The sequence below is a fragment of the Schistocerca gregaria genome, chromosome X, assembly GCF_023897955.1.
Source record: "Schistocerca gregaria isolate iqSchGreg1 chromosome X, iqSchGreg1.2, whole genome shotgun sequence".
Lineage (NCBI taxonomy): Eukaryota > Metazoa > Arthropoda > Insecta > Orthoptera > Acrididae > Schistocerca > Schistocerca gregaria.
Window position 1 is genome coordinate 531,079,679 of NC_064931.1, and position 20,550 is coordinate 531,100,228.

At 37.6% G+C, this 20,550-nt stretch overlaps 1 protein-coding gene across 2 annotated transcripts in view; it reads right to left on the bottom strand.

The window, feature by feature from the left end:
• Positions 1 to 20,550, bottom strand: part of LOC126298868 (polycomb protein SCMH1) — a 172,048-nt gene that overhangs the window by 90,307 nt on the left and 61,191 nt on the right. For both annotated transcript variants that reach the window (XM_049990382.1, XM_049990381.1), the window contains exons 6-7: positions 18,488 to 18,722; positions 7,757 to 7,942 (exon numbers count right to left, since the gene is read on the bottom strand). In XM_049990382.1, the coding sequence (XP_049846339.1) occupies positions 7,757 to 7,942; positions 18,488 to 18,722 (421 nt within the window). The remainder of the gene's footprint in view (positions 1 to 7,756; positions 7,943 to 18,487; positions 18,723 to 20,550) is intronic.

The window sequence follows — 20,550 nt, forward strand, 5'->3', positions numbered from 1 at the left end:
TAATCTCGTAAATACAACTGCAGACTTCCAAGACTAGGCACACACTAGTAACTTTCAGTGAAGCTCCTAATCACTTTTTTGTTTCAGATCAATCACAGAGACTGCATTTCTGACCCAAAGAAACTATATTGTGGATAATCTTCAAAAATGTCTATGAATGTTTTGTACGCCCCAATGAGTACTATTAACATAAATACTTATGCACTGCCATTTTAAGATGAAGGCCCAATGGTCTGCATAAAGCGCACAGTATTTTCCTTCTGCATGCATTGCTTATCTCACTACAAAGTTCGGTCATGGACCATCCATTTTGGCACTGCCTGTACATGTCACTCCTGCATCTTTGCAACAATCCTGATGCAACACCTGCAAACTGTTCACACATGCATAGCTGGAATCAGAATCTTTATTCACCTTTCAGTATTTTTCATACAGCTGGCATTATCAAAGTTAACAGTTGAATCAAGTTGTGTAAAATAATCAAATAAATTCACAGCAACTAACTCAGAAAGTAACTAGCTTATTTAAGAAATCAAAAGTTTTTTTGTCACTTAGAAAAAATACATATTATTTCTAACTCAACAGAATTCATTGTATTTTAGCCAAGTGTCATTATTTAGTTGTACTGTTTGAGCTGAGTATCGTAAGTAATTGAAAAATGTTTCACATAAAAGATTATAATTTTTATACACTACAGAAAGTCTTGAGGAAGGCAAATCTAGCAAGTGATTCTTTCTAGTATTGCGTACATGAACATCACATCTCAAGGTGCTGCAAAACACATCTCGGCTGACTGGTAATTGATTACACTGGTGGAGCTCTTGTTGTGTTTGGAGCTAACATTTAATGTATAATATAACATAATTAACTCATGGGTAGTACTAATACATAAAAATACTTCTGTTTATAAAAACTGTAACACATGAAAGAAGTAAGAAAATATATAAATTACAGGACACCCAAGCAGAGTATGGCAGTTGAATGATTATGCTAAGCAACAACAGTTTCTGAGTGGGATGAGCATGCTCTATACAGAGATGAATCGAGTTGAATACTTCTCACTGGAGCGACTGGAAGCAAGTACGCCACAATCTGACAGTTGGTTTCACAGCACCTAATTTTGTTCATCATAAGCTGCTACTACTCCCATCCACATACAATTTCAGCTCAATAATGAGACAACTGACAGCAGGGGAATAGCACATTGTGTTTCCTCAAGGTTTACCCCACTGCACATCAGGCTGCTCATTTTCTAAATTTCTACATGTCCTTTTAACAAGCAGAATAATCCATACTTACAGAATTTGTTCATTTTCTCTATTGCTACATCTATTAAGGAGCTTGTAAGACACATAGGCACTCAGAGAAGATGACAAACTTGTTTTCTCTATGATGTCTCATCTGCACATATGTCTTCGTAACTGCATAGAATTCTGCACTAAATATCCTGAATTCCTTTGTAAGATCAATTCTGAAGATATGGTCAATGAAAAAGACCGAACATCCAAGAAAGTACCCTTGCTTTGACTTATTGCAATAAACTTGAGTTTCTTATGTAAAATAAATGAAAATTAAGTAGCTAGCATTCATTTATAACTTTGTCAACTGTGAAACAATTTGGAACCACATAAGAAGCAAAAGAGGTGATCTGCTACAATCTTAAGAGAAAAAATTCAAATATAATGAGGCGACAAAAGTCACAGGATACCTCCTAATACTGTGTCTGACCACCTTTAGCTCGGTGCAGTGCACCAACTCAATGTGGCATGGACTCAACAAGTCATTGGAAGTCCACTGCCTTTACAACTCTCAATAATTGTGAAAGAAGTTGCCTGTGCAGGGTGTTTTGCACAGACAGACCTCTCGATTATGTCCCATAAATGTTCGATGAGATTCATGTTGCACAATTTTGGTGGCCAAATAATTCGCTTGAAGTGTCCAGAATGTTCTTCAAACCAATCGCAAATGATTGTGGCCTGGTGACACAGTACATTGTCATCCACAAAAATTCCGTCATTGTTTGAGAACACAACATCCATGAATGGCTGTGAATGGTCTCCAAGTAGCTGAGCATAACCATTTCCAATCAATGATCAGCTCAGTTGCACTGAAGGACCCAGTCCATTCCATGTAAATACAGCCCACACCATTATGGAGCCACCACCAGCTTGCACAATGCCTTGTTGACAACTTCGATCCATGGCTTCGAGGAGTCTGCACCATACTTTAACTTGAACATCAGCTCTTACCAACTGAAATCAGGTCTCATCTGACTAGGTCAAGGTTTTTCAGTCAACTAAGGCCCAACCAATATGGCCACGAGCCCAGAAGAGGTACTCCAAGTGATCATGCGCCACTAGCAACTGCACTCGCGTCATTCATCTGCTACCATAGCCTGTTAACACCAAATTTCACCGCATTGTCTTAATGGATACGTTCGTCACATTTCCCACATTGATTTCTGTGGTTATTTCATGTATTGCTGCCTATCTATTAGCACTCAGAACTCTAAGCAAATGCCGCTGCTCTTGGTCATTACGTGATGACCATCTGCCACTGTGTTGTCCGTGGTGACACGTAATGCCTGAAATTTGGTATTCTCAGCACAGTCTTGATACTGTGGATCTCACAATACTGAATTCCCTAGTTATTTCTGAAATGAAATGTCCCATGCATTTAGCTCCAAATACCATCCCATTTTCATAGTCTACTGATTCCCATTGTGTGGCCACAATCATATGGAAACCTTTTCACATGAATCACCTGAGTACAAATGACAGCTCTACCATTGCACTGTCCTTTTATACCTTGTGTACGCAATACTACTGCCTCCTGTATATGTGCATATCACTATCCCATGACTTTTGTCATCAAGGTATAAACCACTGACTTTTCTGAAAGGAAATTCTTTGCACAAAACTCACACTAAGTAATATGTGCCATGTCTGCTCACTGGAATGATGAAAGGAACAACACTGAACAACCACAAGAGTACCCTTGCTTTTATGTATTATAATAAATTTGTATTACATAAATATCACTGGCACTTACAGCCTTCTCTGAATGACTGGAGTAACGGGAAGATTTCCCTGGAACAAAAGTCCTGTATTTACACTTACAAGCACAGTGGTTTACATTCTACTATTACTTGTACCAGTCCGTACTGAGGTTTAAATTTTTTTAATGGTTTTTAGAGGGTAGAAGTAAATGAGGTGTAAATGCATGGTATTGCTTCACTTAATGGGTCTTTTTTACTTTGGTATATGGCACTGACCTTGTTACATCAATTTTTCATTGAGGTACACTGGATATGTGCTGCTTTAGATTGGATGATTTTCAGAACACACGAGAAAACTGTTGGAGACAAATATGTTCTTTCAAGGGCTACTGTCATGTTTCCTCCACACTGCCTCCTCATTATCTGACTGTCATGTGACCAAATACACTGATGGAAAAAAATCACAACTCCACAAAATACAGAGTAATGAAATTTTGAGAATACATTTGTCTAGGTAGCATAATTACATGATTAACTTTGCAAGATCACAGGTTAATGTAAGCATGAGTTAAGCCATTGCAAATGGAATGTGAAATGCTGGTACAATAGTAATTGGTGTAACTATCAGAATGTTGCATGCAAATGTGCTCGTGCTGTCAGTACAACAAAAAACCAGCCAAAGTCGCAAATTTCACTTCTTTTTATTCACTCAATGACTAGTTCCGGACCGGGACCCATTTTCAAATCATTGTAATACAGTCAAAAATGGTACTTCTGAAAATGCAAAAACCATGTCAAAAATGTGTAAACGAACAGTTACAGTAAATACAGACAAAAAAGAAGAGTGAATAAAAAATGAAATTTGGCACTTTGGCTGATTTTTTGTCGTACTGATTAGCAGAAGTTGCTGATGCACAGCTATTCCAGCATGCTGGAAGTTCATGCAAGCACTGTGTTGTACTGGTGCTGTAATGTCAATCTGTGAGATGGCATTCCTGCCTGTTGCATTTGGTCAGTCAATACAGGGATGGTTAATGTTGGTTGTGGACGATACCAGAGTTACTGTTTGATGATGTCTCATATGCGATTGATTGGAGACAGATATTATGGTGATTGAGGAGGTCAAGGCAACATTCTGACACTCTGTAGAGCTTGCTGGGTTACAACAGTGGTATGTAGGTGAGCATTATCCTGTTGGAAAACACCATATGGAATACTGTTCATGAATGGCAGCACAACAAGCCGTATCACAAATTTGCAGTCAGGATCCATGGGATAACCACGAGAGTGCTCGTACTCTCAGATGAAATTCCACCCCAGACCATAACTTCAGGTGTGGGTTCAGTGTATCCAGCATGCAGTCATGCTGGCTGCAGGTCCTCAACTGGCCTCCTCCTAGCCAACACGTGGCCATCACTGGCAGAGAGGCAGAACCAGATTCGATTAGCAAACACAAAAGATATCCATCCTGCCCTCCAATGAGCCCTCATTTGACACCATTGAAGTCGAAAATGAAGGTGGTCTGGGGTCAGCTGCATGCTACAGGGCATTGGGCACAGAGCTGTCCTTGAAGTAAGCCAAGTGTAACAGGTCAATCTGTCACTGTGTCATAATGACCCCAACTGCTGCTGAAGATGCAATACGATGTGCCACTGCCATCCACTGAACATCATGATCTACCCTCTCGGTAGTGCCACATGACCATCTGAAGCCCGATCATCTTGCGGCCGTACACTTCTGTGACCACTTCTGTCAGCAATCATGTACAGTTGCTACATTCCTGCCAACTCTTTCTGCAATACTGTAGAAGGAACATTCAGGTTCTTGTAGCTCTATTATGTGACCTATTTCGAACTCTGTGAGGTGTTGATAATGGTGTATTTTTTTGCCTCAAAGACATTCTTGACTAACATCAATTCACCACATTGAATTTCAAAGCTAACTAATGCTCACGATTGTTTCAGTGTGTATTTAAAGCAAACCTGATTTACATCCTCATAGTGAAGCTATTAGTGCCACTCTCGTGCAACTGGCATGAAATTTTAATAGATGTAGTTTCAGATGTAGAAACATGCCTACCAACTTTCATTTATGTTGCACAACTCCTTCTCAGTGTCGCTATTTCCTTTCGGTCAGTGTAATAATAATAATAATAATAAAACAATATGTTGGTAAGAATAACCTGATCCTAGGTTGTGCGGCTCTTATACCATGTGTGATATATCCTTGTTTATAATATTGTGATAAAGTAAAGGGTACAGTATAGCCACATACAGAAATTGGATAATCCACATGAAGTCATTTTGGATGAAGTATCCACTGCTGTAAAATTCTATGCCATAATTTTCTCTTCATATTAAATACAAAAAACCTCTGTTATTAAAAATTATTCCTCACTTCCTCCTTTACGCAAGCATGAATGTCTGTTACTACAAATCTGAAGACACGCTTTCCATTGAGATTCTCTGGGCAAAATACTTGTGGGAATACTTGCTAATTCATGAAAGTGGATCTGAATAAACGTGTAATTGTGGCTGCAAACCTGAGGCTGCAGAAACTGAAACTGATGTAAACCTATATAGAAATATATGACTCATTTTGTTGCAAAATTTACTATGTCGTTTTCTGTTGCATTGTGGAACTAACATTACTATACGTAAATCAGTTTCTGAATAACCCATATCTACAGAAAATGGAAGTGGCAACAAATTAAAGCATTCCATTTGACTTCCTGAAGTACTGGAAACAAATCTGAAATGCATGTATAAGATCATTTAAAATATTTCAGTGCCATTAAGAATTTCTCTCTACTCCCTCAATTAAATATGGAAGTTTGGGCAAATGAGTAGTGTTTATATTTTCTAGATTTCTAAAAAAAAAAAAAAAACAATAGAATTACTTCTGTTCCTTTAGTGTATCCTTCGAAGCTAAGGTATTTAGTAAGTTGTTTTTTATAGAAATATTGCACCTGAAATATTTTTTTGCTAATTTTGTTAATCCTTACAAAATTTCCACAGTTATCATTTCACTAGGTCTCTGTTGAAATAATTCTCAAAAACAATAAATCCTACACACACTGCCAAAAATGGGTAAATACCCATAGCAAAACTGTAAATGAAATTACAGTAAATATGATAAGTTAATATAATAATGGAAAGTCCTAGGTGAAATATAAATACAGGTAATCTCTCTCTCTCTCTCTCTCTCTCTCTCTCTCTCTCTCTCTCTCTCTCTCTCTCTCTCTCAGCTGAATTCTCCTGCCAACTACAACCAGCCCTGCAGCTTGACTAGGGTGAGGGTGACAGGGAGGGGATTTGTGAGTGAAAACAGATGTTCAATGACTGCACAGTGTTATCTTGGTTATTCAAAATTATTTTAAGTGCTTAGTCATCTGTCAAGTGAACAACATGTAGCCTGAACAATGTATGAGGCCATGTACAAAACCACAATGCAACGCATTTGAAACTGATAAACTAACAATTCAGTGTTTCACAAGCATCAGACTTATCTATGTTCTCTAACTGCACTGCTATCTGATACTCTTTTCATGCCTTTCATTAACGTATCATGATCAAAATATCATGTGGTTGCATAATTAATGTTCTCTGGTTACCATTCCTGACATAAGTGATCATACATTAATCATTCACATAACCATGCATGTACAAAATAATATTGCAATTTGGCAGTTCCTTCTAGAAACTTTTGGCTGTGAGAATAATTAATTAATTATTGTAAAGTTTTTGCAAGCAGTGTGGAGGAGAGAATTTATTGTCAACCAGTGGCAGAGATGGCTGCCGGTGGTTAGCATTGGGAGATGCACAGAATAGTTCAAAATGGGCTGCCTTTTGACATGATAATCATCGTAGTACATCTTATTTACACCTACAATATCACAGGATTTCTAATCTTTCCTTAGAGTATTACAGTTACACACTACACTATTTCTGACAGATTCAAGCTGAAGTGGTGGTCCTTTCAAACTTTTGCAGCATTTCATTTTATTTTTCCATGTGCTGCTACTGTTGATTATAGTGGCATATGAAATAACTGTTTCACGACAATACTGGGATTTTCTATCCCACACTATCACTTTTTTTAAGTATGTTTTTTGGAAAGATGTTAAGATTCCTTGTTTTTTTCCCAAATTATTCAGTACTGTGTATACTTACTTCTCATTACACATGATAGAAATTGAGCAATACTAAACTGTTACCTCACAGAAATGTGATATTATGTGTTGGAAAGACTTTCTCTACATTCATTAGCGTCTGACAGAAAAAAATGCTTTTGTAGCTTAATGGGACAAGGTGTAAAAGAACCAACACGTCAGCAACTATATGTGCAGTCAGCCTGACAGCACTGGTAGAACCACGGGCAAAGTGAAATGTTAAAAACAAAGGATTATTCGAATAGGTGGCAGCTAAGAAGTACACAGCTAACAGAAAAAACTGCAGGAACCCACTGTAGTTACATTTCCATATAATCCTCAAAGACAATGTAATGTTTAATAATTGCAACGCAGAAGTTCAAATTTGGCACCAAGTACACTGGGATATGTTAAATAGCAAGAAGGTAACTTGATAGAGGGATTCTAATATTAACAAATAAGGCTAAGATACATACCCTCATGCATGAAATAAATATACAAGAAGCAAGTGACAGAGAGCAAGTTTCAAAACTTCACAATGTAGAAAACTGAACTACTATCCCTCCAAACAAATATAAATTCATTCTCTCTCTGCATATACAACTCACCAATTGTAGCTGCACAAATGAGTTGGGGATTCTTTTTGTCAACTGCTTCCAGTTTCATTCCAATCTGAAACTGATTGCTTCTTGGTGTTGGGGGTTCCTTCTTGAAGATCTTTGCTGGTGCCATTTCTGCACCATTGAGGGTTTTTAGAAGGAACATTGGCCAGGATGAAGCATTCATCCGGAAACCTGCAAATAAATAGTTAAGACATAATACATTAAGACAAAAATTATATGAATGATCTGGATAACAATATAAGCTTCATTAATTGTCACACGAGTTATTTTATTTTATTTTTACTATTATTTCTGTTTCGTGCATAGGAATATTCCCATACAGGTTACTAACAGCAGAAATCAATATAGGTCATGAAATGTACAATATAATTTTTCCATCATTTCCTCCATGTCACATCACACACAAGTTATTGATGATGATGATATCCACACACACTTTCCAGCCAATAGTAACCACCCCCCCCCCCCCCCCCCGCCCAAAAAGAAAAAAAAAAACACCTTAATAATATCAACAGTGACCCCACAATCCATTTATGGTATATTGATAATTTAACATTCCAACTGTGGTTCCTTTTGGGCACTGCCAAAACTGACATGCAACACCAGATAGAGAAACTGCCCCTTGAGCATACCTCAAGAAGTTATTCCCTGCAAACAGCATTTGCAAGCACAGGGGAGCAAGGAGAAGGAGGACAAAAGACTACAATTCAACATCCTGTACAAGACAAAGTCATTTTATTTGTTTCAAAATAAGAAGACAAGTACCACAGTCTAAAGTAAGTAAATGACATTTTAATCTTTAACTAAATTTTTGCCAATTGTCAATTTAGTTACGTTTAGCTGCAAGAGCATTTTTTTAGCTTAAGCATACTGCGTGAAACACTTCATTCACTTACACAGTATTGCAATGTAGTTTTTTTTTTTTTAGTTTAAAATGAGTTTAAATATTTCCCACCTAATATTTAGACTAGCCTCTTCTGATTTTTAACTTTAGATTCTGCTCTTATTTGTGCAAGTTCCATCTACCTTTCATTTTCTAACTCAAATCGGAGAAGGAAATTAGCCATATTCTTTTCTAAGAAGCCATCCTGACATTCAGTATTTATGGAAAACCTAAATTGGGATGACTGGATGTCCTCCCAAATGAAACTACACTATCTTAATTACTATTCCACCTTGCTCAATAAGACAGCAAAACAAGAGGTCAATGGCAACAGATGAGTTCACTGTGATGCTGCAGTGTGTGTATCATATGGGTTCAGACCCATTGCTCCTCTGATAATCTGAAGCCATTATGTGAGGCATGTTGGGGGAGCTGAGAAATGATATTAGTAACAGCTGCTCTATCAGTTGTTTCCAAGGGTAGGAAAAGAAAGAAATCAAATTTTATCCCACATAGAGATGAGCACAGCTACAGCATTGCTTGAACATTTGTTACAAGAAGGGCAGATGTGCTGTGATGAGTCAGTCATATACACAGCAACTACACAGTTACCTCTACGCACATGATGCCTTGTCATTCTTGTGGGTATTATGTGCTTAGAATAAATGTATTCATAATGTTAGTATGTCTTCGCTGTAGACAAGTCATTAAAATCTTCAGTGTCTTCGAATTTGTTTGGAACCCATTTTATTAGTCACACTATTCTTTTTCTGTGTAATTATCTTTCACCATGTCGAGGAGCCTGCAGAAGTTGGAAAGTTAGTTCTGTAGGGACTTGTCGGTTCCTTTCGGCAGACTTCCAGGTAAAGCAGGATGACACAAGAAAGGAATTGACCAGGATCAAGGGCAATGAAGGGGAAGAGGCTGGGTGGGAACTGGATGTTGGTTGGAAGAGGTAGGGGGAAGGAGAACAAAATCTCATAGTTTTATCATCAACACTAAAATCAAGTATCTACCATTGCCAGAGATCAGCGGAGAAGAGTCTTAGGCAGAGCTAGGAGCTGAAAATGTGTAGTACACCTCAAAGGAAGTCAGGAAGCCTAGGTATGTGCAAAGTGTTAGGAAGAAGAACTGCTGCTGCCTGGTGGAAGAATGGCCATAGAGTAGGCCCTCAGCCACAGGAAAGTTTAGGGGCATCATACCAGGCCACCATCATTTTCAAACCAAATGCAGGTCCAAGTCAAGAGAAAGAGAGGACTTAGGGTCTTTATACGTGGATTTTTCACAAGAGGACCATGAAGTGATAGGGGGTGGGGAGGGACACGATAGCTTCCCTAATTTGCAGCACAGCACCCCTGTACACTTTGTTGAGGTTTTCTAGCATCATGATCAACCTTACCTTCATGGAGCGGTGAGGCAGATTGAATGTGGGGTTAGATATGGCTCTCATGGCAGCTTGCTCCACGAATGTTGCTCTGGAGCATGTCAGGCCCATCAATAGATGGGGTTTCACTAGGTATGATCCTCACCTAAACAGGACTCCTAAGGGAAGATTGGTACAGCTGATTCATGACAGTACAGGGGGGATGGATCTTAGGTCATGCATGGTCAAATACCTAACTACCTGTTGTCACGCGTGGGAAAAGTAGGTCCTTTTTATGATAAATTCAGACAAACAGGTTCCCCTGCCTAAAGAGTTCTTCTAGCAATTTAAAAAATTCTGAACAATCACTCTCAAGACAAACTCTAACAAACCAAATAACATACATACTATAAGTCATAAAGTAAAGAAAGCCTTGTGAAGAGCAACACGAGACATTTCACAGACTAATATTCTTTTATTATGACGTGCAATCAATAAAAAATAAAATATAACAGTTTGAAGTTGAGCTCCAGTCTTTGAACTGCACAGTTGTTTGTACCACTGAGCATTGGAGTGCACACACAAAAATTCAACATGTAGTATTATCACATTGTAAAAGGACAGACTCTTACTGCACAACTACTTCAAAGGGCAGAGGATCATGCATTTATACCAGGAAATGAATACAGTTCAAATCAAGACATGACCTTAAGATGTAAGTGATGACAAACACTTTAAAATATCAGCTACTGAGTTAACACGGATTGATAACACCAAAAAATTAATCATTTGTGTGTGTGTGTGTGTGTGTGTGTGTGTGTGTGTGTGTGTGTGTGTGTGGATTTCCAATGGTAGTGTGGACATATTTTACAATAAATTCACAAAAGTTATAAATAAAATTTCAAGCAAAAAACTCAACAAAAATTTCGTTTGGAGACATAAAAACAACTATAAATGAGACTACTAGCACCCTCATAAATAACCTTCAGAGTTCTGGCATGTCACTGTCACCAGTGCAACAATGGTTACTACAATAACTGCATTTGTAATTGACCTTGGAGCCACAAATATGGACAGGGGAAAGTGTGCTGTAGCAGTAAAAGAACTTGGACTATCAGGCCATTTCTGCCAAATAATAGCAATAAAATTGGCAAGGGAAACATTCCCTAAACTGCATGTGTACAAAAGATATTTATAAGACATCAAAGTACAAGATTTTTCTAGAGAACTAGCAAAGTTGGGATGAAGTGTATAGAGAAACCGATGTAAATGTGAAGTCTTTAAATTCTCAACATTATTTAAATATGACTTCTGTATCAATGTCTCACAAAACCAAATTGTTAGCAGCAGGTGTTAAGAAGTCCTCTCTCTCAGTTCCATGAAAGAGAGTCATAATGGGGCACATTTATTGAATTTCTATCATTGGTACAAAAATATTGATACAAAGGTTTTGATTGCTGAAGAAAAAAAAGTCATGACAATGTAATATACAATGCAAAGAACAGAAGCAAAGCAGACTGGGATGTCATAAAAACAGAACAGGCAGAGACATAAAGGCACAAAAACATACTGATAAAGTAATAAATCATCCACACCACCTAGCAAATTATGTGAATCAGTATTTTTCAAGTATTGCAGCGAAGTTACAGCAATAATCCCAAAAAACAACCATTACACCAGTAAACACTTACGCACTAAGTGCAATGATGTTGCTACCACCCCCAGTGCATTACGTCAGTAAAATTGTACAAAATCTTAAAAATAAAAAATCAGTGTGCTTAGATGAAGTACTAATGTTTGTATTGAAACAATACACTGAGTATACAAGCTACCTTAACATAATAAACTACTCTTCACATCATGGAAATTTTCTGACTATTTAAAACAAGCAAGAGTTGTACCTCTGCTGAAGAAAGGTACGGCAGAAGGTTATGAAAATTACTGACCCATTTTCCAGCTGCCACCATTCTCAAAACTAATAGAGTCAATTACAAAAGAGTAATTATGAGTTACTTGAATAAATATAACCTCTTCAGTGAATCACAGTTTGGTTTCTGAAGTGGTAGAAGTACAGAATCAGCCACGTCAGAATTTACATAAGTGGTACTTGATGCTCTTGACAAAGATGAGTGTCTCACAGGGATATTTTTACCTCTTTACATGGATTTTGATACTAATGACCATAAGATTCTACTGAATAAGCTATAAGCATTAGGAATAAGAGGGGTAGCTAATGCCTGGTTCCGATCATACCTAGGCAGAAAGGTATAAAGAGCAGAGATAATACATTACTCAAATAAGTCTTAAGTTTCAATAAAACACTTATCAGAGCCAAAATACATTAATATAGGACTTCCTCAGGGTAGCATTCCAGGACCTATACTGTTCCTGATATACAATGAAGTGCCAAAGAAACTGGTATACGCATGCTTATTCAAATACAGAGATACGTACACAGGCAAAATACAGCACTGCAGTCGGCAATGCCTATATAAGACAAAAAGTGTCTGGCACAGTTGTTAGATCAGTGACTGCTGCTACAATGGCAGGTTATCAAGATTTAAGTGAGTTTGAATGTGGTGTTATAATCAGAGCATGAGCAATGGGACACAGCATATCCGAGGTAACGATGAAGTGGGGACTTTCCCGTACAACCATTTCAGGAGTGTACCATGAATATCAGGAATCCAGCAAAATATCAAATCCCCGACATTGCTGTGGTGGGAAAAAGATCCTGCCAGAACAGGACCAACGATGACTGACGAGAATTGGTCAACATGGCAAAAGTGCAATCCTTCTGCAAATTGCTGCAGATTTCAGTGCTAGGCCATCAACAAGTGTCAGCGTGCGAATCATTCTATGAAATATCATCTATATGTGCTTTCAGAGCGGAACGCCCACTCGTGTACCCTTGGTGACTGTATGACACAAAGCTTTACATCTTGACTGGGCCTGTCACATCAGGCTGTTGATGACTGGAAACATGTTACCTGGTTGGATGAGTCTCGTTTCAAATTGAGTCAAGCAGATGGATGTCTACGGGTATGGAGACAACGTCACAAATCCATGGACCCTGCATGTCAGCAGGGCACTGTTCATGCTGGTGAAGGCTCTGTAATGGTGTGGGGCGTGTGTAGCTGGAATGATATGGGACCCCTGATACATCTAGATATGATTCTGACAGGTAACATGTAAGTAAGTGCCCTGTCTGATTACCTGCATCCATTCACGGCTGTTGTGCATTTCGACAGACTTGGACAATTCCAGCAGGACAATGCAACACCCCACAAGTCTAGAATTGCTACAGAATGGCTCCAGGAACACTATCCTGAGTTTAAACACTGCTTCTGACCACCAAACTCCCCAGCCATGAGCATTATTGAGCATATCTGGGATTCCTTGCAACGTGCTGTTTAGAAGAGATCTTCAACTCCTCCTGCTATTACAGATTTATGGACTGCCCTGCAGTATTCATTGTGTCAATTCCCACCAGCACTACTTCAGACATTAGTCGAGTCCATACCACATTGCGTTGCGACATTTCTGCGTTCTCACAGGGGCCCTGTATGATTTTAGGCAAGTGTACCAGTTTCTTTGCCTCTTCAGCAGATATCAATCACTTTCCCATTCGTGTTAATCATGGGGAAAGAATTCTCTTTGCTGATGACAGCAACAATATATTCACTGAGATCACAAGAGAATTCCTCGCAGAGAAAGAAAATGACGCCCTCAAGGAAGTTTACATTTTGTCAATAAGCAATAAGGTGAAACTGAACGTAAAGAAAGCAATGCCATGAATTTCAGTTTGAAAAGGGAAAATTAGACTATTAAATTACATGTAGATGGTACCTCTATGGATAGTGTAACAAATGCAGAATTTCTAGGAATGAATGTTGATTCTCAGTTGAAGTGGTGTGAACACACTAAGATACTTGCAAACAGTATATCATCAGTATTTTATGCCTTTTGGAGGCCTGTCATTAGTGTGTAGCAGCCAGGGTTTCGTTACACACTATTCATAGGTACACCCAATTCTGAGCTACGGCATTCTTTTCTGGGAATCAAATGCACAAAATGTGAACACAATTTCCAAATGGCAAAAAAGAGCCTTAAGGACTTAAGGACAATAACAAAAAATAGTGGTCGAGCACACTGTAAAGATCTGTTTGAAACAATGGGGCTTTAACTGCACCATGTGAATACATTTACCAAACAGTTGTACACATCAACGAAAACATTGTCAATTACTGCAAAAACAGCTCTGTCCATGACCATAGAGCAAGATCTAGACTGAACTTTATTTAGTAAGAAAGAATAAACATAAAACTCAAAATAGCATCTCCTACCAAGGAATAAAACTGTACAATAAATCACTAAATGCGATCAAATAAATCGCTAAAACATATGGCAGGTAAAAGGTAACTGTTAACCCAACATTCTATAAACTGAAGGATTATTTAGATAGCGAAGTATAAGGGTTAGGCAAAAAATGTAACACAAATGATGATAAAGATAATAAAACATCTAACATTCCAATAATGCTTTGCATTACACTTTTTCCTTCTTTTCCTTCGCTTTTCTGAAAAAATTTACTCCCAAAGTTATGCAATGTATAGTACTAACACCTTAGCCTCTATCTGAGCTCTACAGTTCACTGCAGGGATGCAACTGCGAAACTGCAATGCACAGAATGGTCCTGACGTCAGCTGATAGTGTGTACAGTGTTGTGAAACAATGAATGTATGGTGCATGTAGCGTGTGCAGTGGCTGGGAGTGAGGAATGAATGAATAGAGTAGCATTAGTCTTTTATCACTATTAAATAACTTATTTGTAAAGCAGTATTGTACAGTAATGGTAAAACAAATGAGATACCACTGTTTTTAGCAGAGTGGCCTTGTATTTAGGAGGGTGGAGGTTCCAATCTTCATCCAGCTATCTTGTTTTTGGTTCCCCGTAGTTGCTCTAAATTATTTCAGGCAAATACTGGGACTGTTCCTGCTATAAGGCCATGACAGACTACCTGTATATGTGAATTACTTAATTTTTATTGTTCTAAAATTGTAATACCAAGCCATGATCAGTATCCTTGTAAAAGAAATCTAAGGGTAAATAAAACCACCACCACCACCACCACCACCACCACCACCAAGTCCACTCACTTTAGTGAAGGATCACAATTTGATGAGACATTCAGAAATAATGCATCATAATTCAATATATCTACATCTATTTAATGGTTTTGATTTGCTCTCTTTCAGGGATATCTTCACACTTTGAGACACATTGATGTTCTGTAGAGAGGACTTGGCAGGCTGAAACTAATGATCGATTTAGCTTATATTAGTAAATAGCCTGATGAAGGCTTCTGGCGTTACAAAAAGTTAGTCTTTTCAGGTGCACTCATGGCTACAACAGCCTTACAAGCCATAGCCTTGGCATGTGCATTTATTTTGTAATCTGTATCTTCTGTATTTATTTCTACTCAATGAAATTTGACTTGTTTACCTGACACTTCACACACAGTTGTGGGGATAAAGATATGGTTTGTATGATTTGCTAAATTAAGATATTGCCTGAATTTGCAAGAGATGGTGAAACATTCATGCACCTGGCATTTGAAACATCCAATCACACAAAACTAGCCTTGCTATGGTTTGATAATTGTGTTATGCTTAAAATAATCATGTTTTCTCCAGTTTACCATATGGTTTTTCTCACTTATATTGCACCTTGTTCTTCGCAATCAACCGGTAGTTCTTTGATGTACTACCCCATTAGATCTTTGCTGAAATTCAGTATTGTGAAGCACCAATAGGGCAGTGTTATTAGTGAGCATTTTCACATGGTTTAGTTGGAGGGTTTGCTGGATGCACCTTTATGCAAGAAGGGTACTACCTCTCAACTATTTCACTTACAGGTTACTGGAATGATTGCAGTTTTCTCTCTCATTTCAAAACAGAGTATCATACTGTGAAACAATCAATGTTCGGTTACAGTTCCCCTTTTTGAATTGTTGTCATCCTTGAAATTTTGTCCTACAATGTTTCTTTCACTTGTTCTGTGCAGTTAATGCCAAACTGTACACTCAGTGATTATAAGACTCACTTGTTGCTGATCTTAGTCAATGATACTAGATAGTGACTGGTCTAAACAATGATTTTTAAATTTTCTGTAAATCATCTATCAAGAAGTTTATAATTTATTACAAATTTGTTTGTAAAATGGGGAAAAAGTAGTAAGATGGGGAAATGTTATGTTACTTTAATATGTTTTGTTCTTGTGTAACAGTGATCACAAACAATTGATGTGTTTTCTTTCTGTGGTGCTTGTTTTCATTTGGTGTGAATTCCACTGAACATCCATTGCATGTACTATGTCATTGTGCCTGCCTACAGATTCATGCTAGGGCTTCTTAAGAAGTGGTGTGGATAACAAATGGCTCCAGCTTCAACAGGAAGAGTTACTTTCTGTGAGAAAATAAGTAGTTGTATAAATCTGTTTTATACCCAACACTGGTAGGCTTCAATTCATTGGTAGGATACTGGGGAATGTGCAGTATGTCTAAAAAGAATATTGTTAAAAAACCAATGCAACATTCCCTAGAGTGCTGCTCAAGTGTGTGGGAACCATGCCCCTTAAGACTAACAGAAGATATTAAATGTTGAAGAAGAAAGGAAGTACCAATGGTCACAGGTTTGTTTGACTTGTGGGAGGGGGTTACGGAAAGTCTAAAAAACCTAACCTGACTTACTCTGTAACACCCATGAAAGAGTAGTTAAAAGTTTCAAGAACTAGTTTCAACTGAAGAATCTAGAAATAGACAACAGCCACCCTATGTACCACTCCTGTAGCGACCATGATTACAAAATTACACTAATTACAGTATGGACAAAAGCATCTAAGCAGTCATTATTCCCATAGTCCACACACTTATATTTAATCCTTGAGAAAACTTGGAAATTGTACGTACTTATCTGTGATATATAGGGGCCGGAAAATGTAGCATCTATTTTTGGCATAATTTGCATCTATTTTTTTTTGCACTGTATTCATTTCTATTTTCGACAAAATTCACACCTATTTTCTTTCTTTTTAAATGATTACACACACAAATTTAGAAGGCTGTCACACTACATGAGTGAAGACAGACAAATTATTAGAGCTTTGAAACTGACGGTTAAAAAAGTGCCGATTGGGAACTTTTTGACTGAAATGTTTGATTTCGCAAAAACTTCAATACCTTTCTCTTCCAAAATGATACTTTCCTTTGTTTGGCTGTATTTAAGCTTTCAAAAATGATTGTTCTGTTGAAAAGCAGCAGCATTTTCCCACCATTTAACTGAATGCGTCTCCAATATTAAGGTGTTTCTGGACACTGTTCGACTGTTCCTGCCCAATTTGAAGATTAAAAAATTTGCATACTATTTATTTCAACTTTTCATGGGCATTTACATTCTAACGAACGATGCTCAACTATGCTACAGATAGAACTGACAAGGCACTTAGCATAGAAGTAGAACCGAACATAAAGCAACTTGATTTTAACATTAGGGGAAGAATTTCGGCACCATTGAAAAATGTTATAGATTCTGTTTTCCAATCACTATAGCACAGAGGGCAGGCACTACTGGCCACAAGCATAAGAAGATTAGAGTTTTGAGAACCACAGGGAAATGAGTGGTGTGGGGAAACAAATCCCACTTCCATTTTGCTGGCAGCAGCCTACAGCAAAACTGACACATTTAACAGAGATTGCCGATCTCTTCTGGTGCTGTAAGGGTCATAATTGAAATATGTGATGACCAGGATTAGTCACTTCACTTATTTCAACATAAGAAAAGAAGGGAAAAAAAAGAGAGCAACACACAACACAAGCATTTGGGGACAGCTACAACACAACTGCTTGTTAAAGTTAGCAGAGTATTGTTAATGATGTAGTTCAGGCCTGACCTCTAGCAGTATTCAATGCAACTACAGTTCAAAATAAACAAATGTACACATTTTTTCCTTATAAACTGCTAGGTCCCTGGTCGAGTACTACATTGCATCACGCAACACGTGTCTTAAACAGACCATTCAACGGTCCACAATTGGCATGGCACCAGATCATTGAGTGCACTGATACATTACATTCATAAACATTATTTTGCAAGTAGGTGGTTGCACACATTATCTATCCAAATTGAGCTTCGCCAGAAGATGTACAATGCCAGTAACTTCTTAAATTTTCGATACTGTATGCAGAAAATAAAGCTATTTCAAATTATCTCTGATAAATAGCTCATCCAGATACAATATGCTATGAAACAGCTTCTATTAAAAAATTTTTGTGTTTTCGTATTTTTTGAGGCAGAATTTGCACCTCTCTAGCGACAATCTCTAATCTACAAAAAACTTAGGTGTTTTTTCTGTTATTCTGTCTTCTCAGAGATTTATATTCTACTCATGATTCAGAATAATTTTATTCACCTAGTGGTGGCTGTAACATTCCGCCATGTTTTTCACAATGTCCAATTGGGTGTATTTCATTTGAATCCACCAAACGCCAAAAGTCATTCTTGTTGTCACTTCCATCCAGTCTTAGGCGCAAACGTGGTCCAAGAATACCAACAACAGAAGCAATACATGTAGAAGTTAAGTTCCTCGGGTCCAAAGCTTCTAGTTTCATTCCAATCTGAAAGTCGTTAGTTGGCGGAGTGAGAGCCTGTAAAACAACAGAACAGTACACTTTAATTCTTCCATGAGAATACTTGGGGAAAAAATACATCGCATATATGACTATTACAAAAGCTTTGTAACTAGAAAAAACTAAATATTTTGGTTAAAATGTTAACAATGAGATGAGTGTTTTCCTTTTATTGGGAGTTTGCATCTTTTGCATCTTTATTCCCTTTGAGTATTTTGAATGAAATTCAGATTGCCTGAATGTCTGCAATACTGATTCTCGCACATATTGCACTGGAGTTAATAGCACCAAATTTCTCCTCTTCAGGAATGGTTATATAAATACTGGAGGACTCAATACTAACATGCTGGACTAGCAGGATAAAAATACCCGTTCTTGAACAGGGGGTTCACCATAGGTTTTTAAGACAGCAGCTGGTACACTAGCAAGTGTGCATTTCCCGTCTCATACAGGGTCACTGCTCAGCAATCAACCCAAACTTCTGATGCTGGGTATTTTGGTTGCATGTGCATCCTGTACTACATACAAATTGGTTTCCTTTTACAGGCCAATTATTCATTTATTTCTGAAAACGCTATATTAGATGTAGTTCACATAAGGGTAGAGGGTTGACAAATCCAGTTCTGAATAGCTGTGTTGACAACGGAACTTCAAACATTAACAGGAAAACCACGAGGTTATTCCGAGTTCTTCAGTACACCTTTCTATTGTTATCACCACTAGTGCCAGAAATGGAGCCAAGATGGCTAGTGTCTGAGGTACAGAAACCACCCTGCAGTGTTTGCCAGGTACACTCCACTATCACATCATAGGCAGTCTATTATATGTCTTTACATATTACATGTGTGAGCACTTGCAAGAGTTAACATATTCCTGTGCACATCCAGATTCCCCAGTGGTCATCTAAGGAGGGGTGGGGGGGTGGGAGGTGGGGGAAGAAGAGGAGTTAATGGTAAAATTTAGTGTTTTTAGCAAATTCAGTGCAAGTTTTTGCTAAATTTAGTGTCAATTTTGACAAATTTGGTGATATTTTTTTTGGTAAAATTTGGAGGTTTTTTTGCCATATTTGATACTTCTGCCAAATTCTACTTTTTTTTTTTGAAAAAGTCACTGTTTTTGCTGAATTTGCTGTATTTTTTCAAAACAAGTTTCTCCAAATTTCATGTTTTATGCTAGATTCAGTATTTTTTTAAGTGCAATTTTTGATGCGACATCAAAGTTCACTACAGTGCAAATGAACACTCATTTTAAGATCATTCACAGTAGTCACTGGAAGCTTCACACATTGCTCACTTGGCTGCCAAACACATTTCATTCAGAACATCTCTATCTGTAGCCCATATTTTGTTTTACACATACTATCAAGTAGTCTTTGTTTCCTTAGAAATTCCTTTACTGTGAATGTATACCATGCAGATCTCTCCACCATGAACTGTTCTACTGGGTGCATGTCTTTCCTGGAGGAGATTAGAAGTAAAATGCAATTTTAAGGGCACCAAGACATCATGGCCTGTAGTTTTTACTGGTGTTTTGAAATTTAATATCTCAAAAACTTTAACAGATATTGGAATGAGACATTAAACATATAATTAGTACACAGCGACTTCTATGTGGGGGAAAAAATAAATAAAAAATAAAAACTGTGGAATACATACTGAAGTGAATATTAGTTTTCAGCTTACTACTGAATTACGTGTAATTTTTATTTTAGGTGCACCGTACTTCCAAACTATTAAAAATAAAAGGACAAAACAAATTTTATCCTTTAATTATTAATTTTTTGAAAGAGTAAACCAGCAATATATCAATTTGTTGTTTTGTGTATTCAAAAAAATATTTAGAAGCC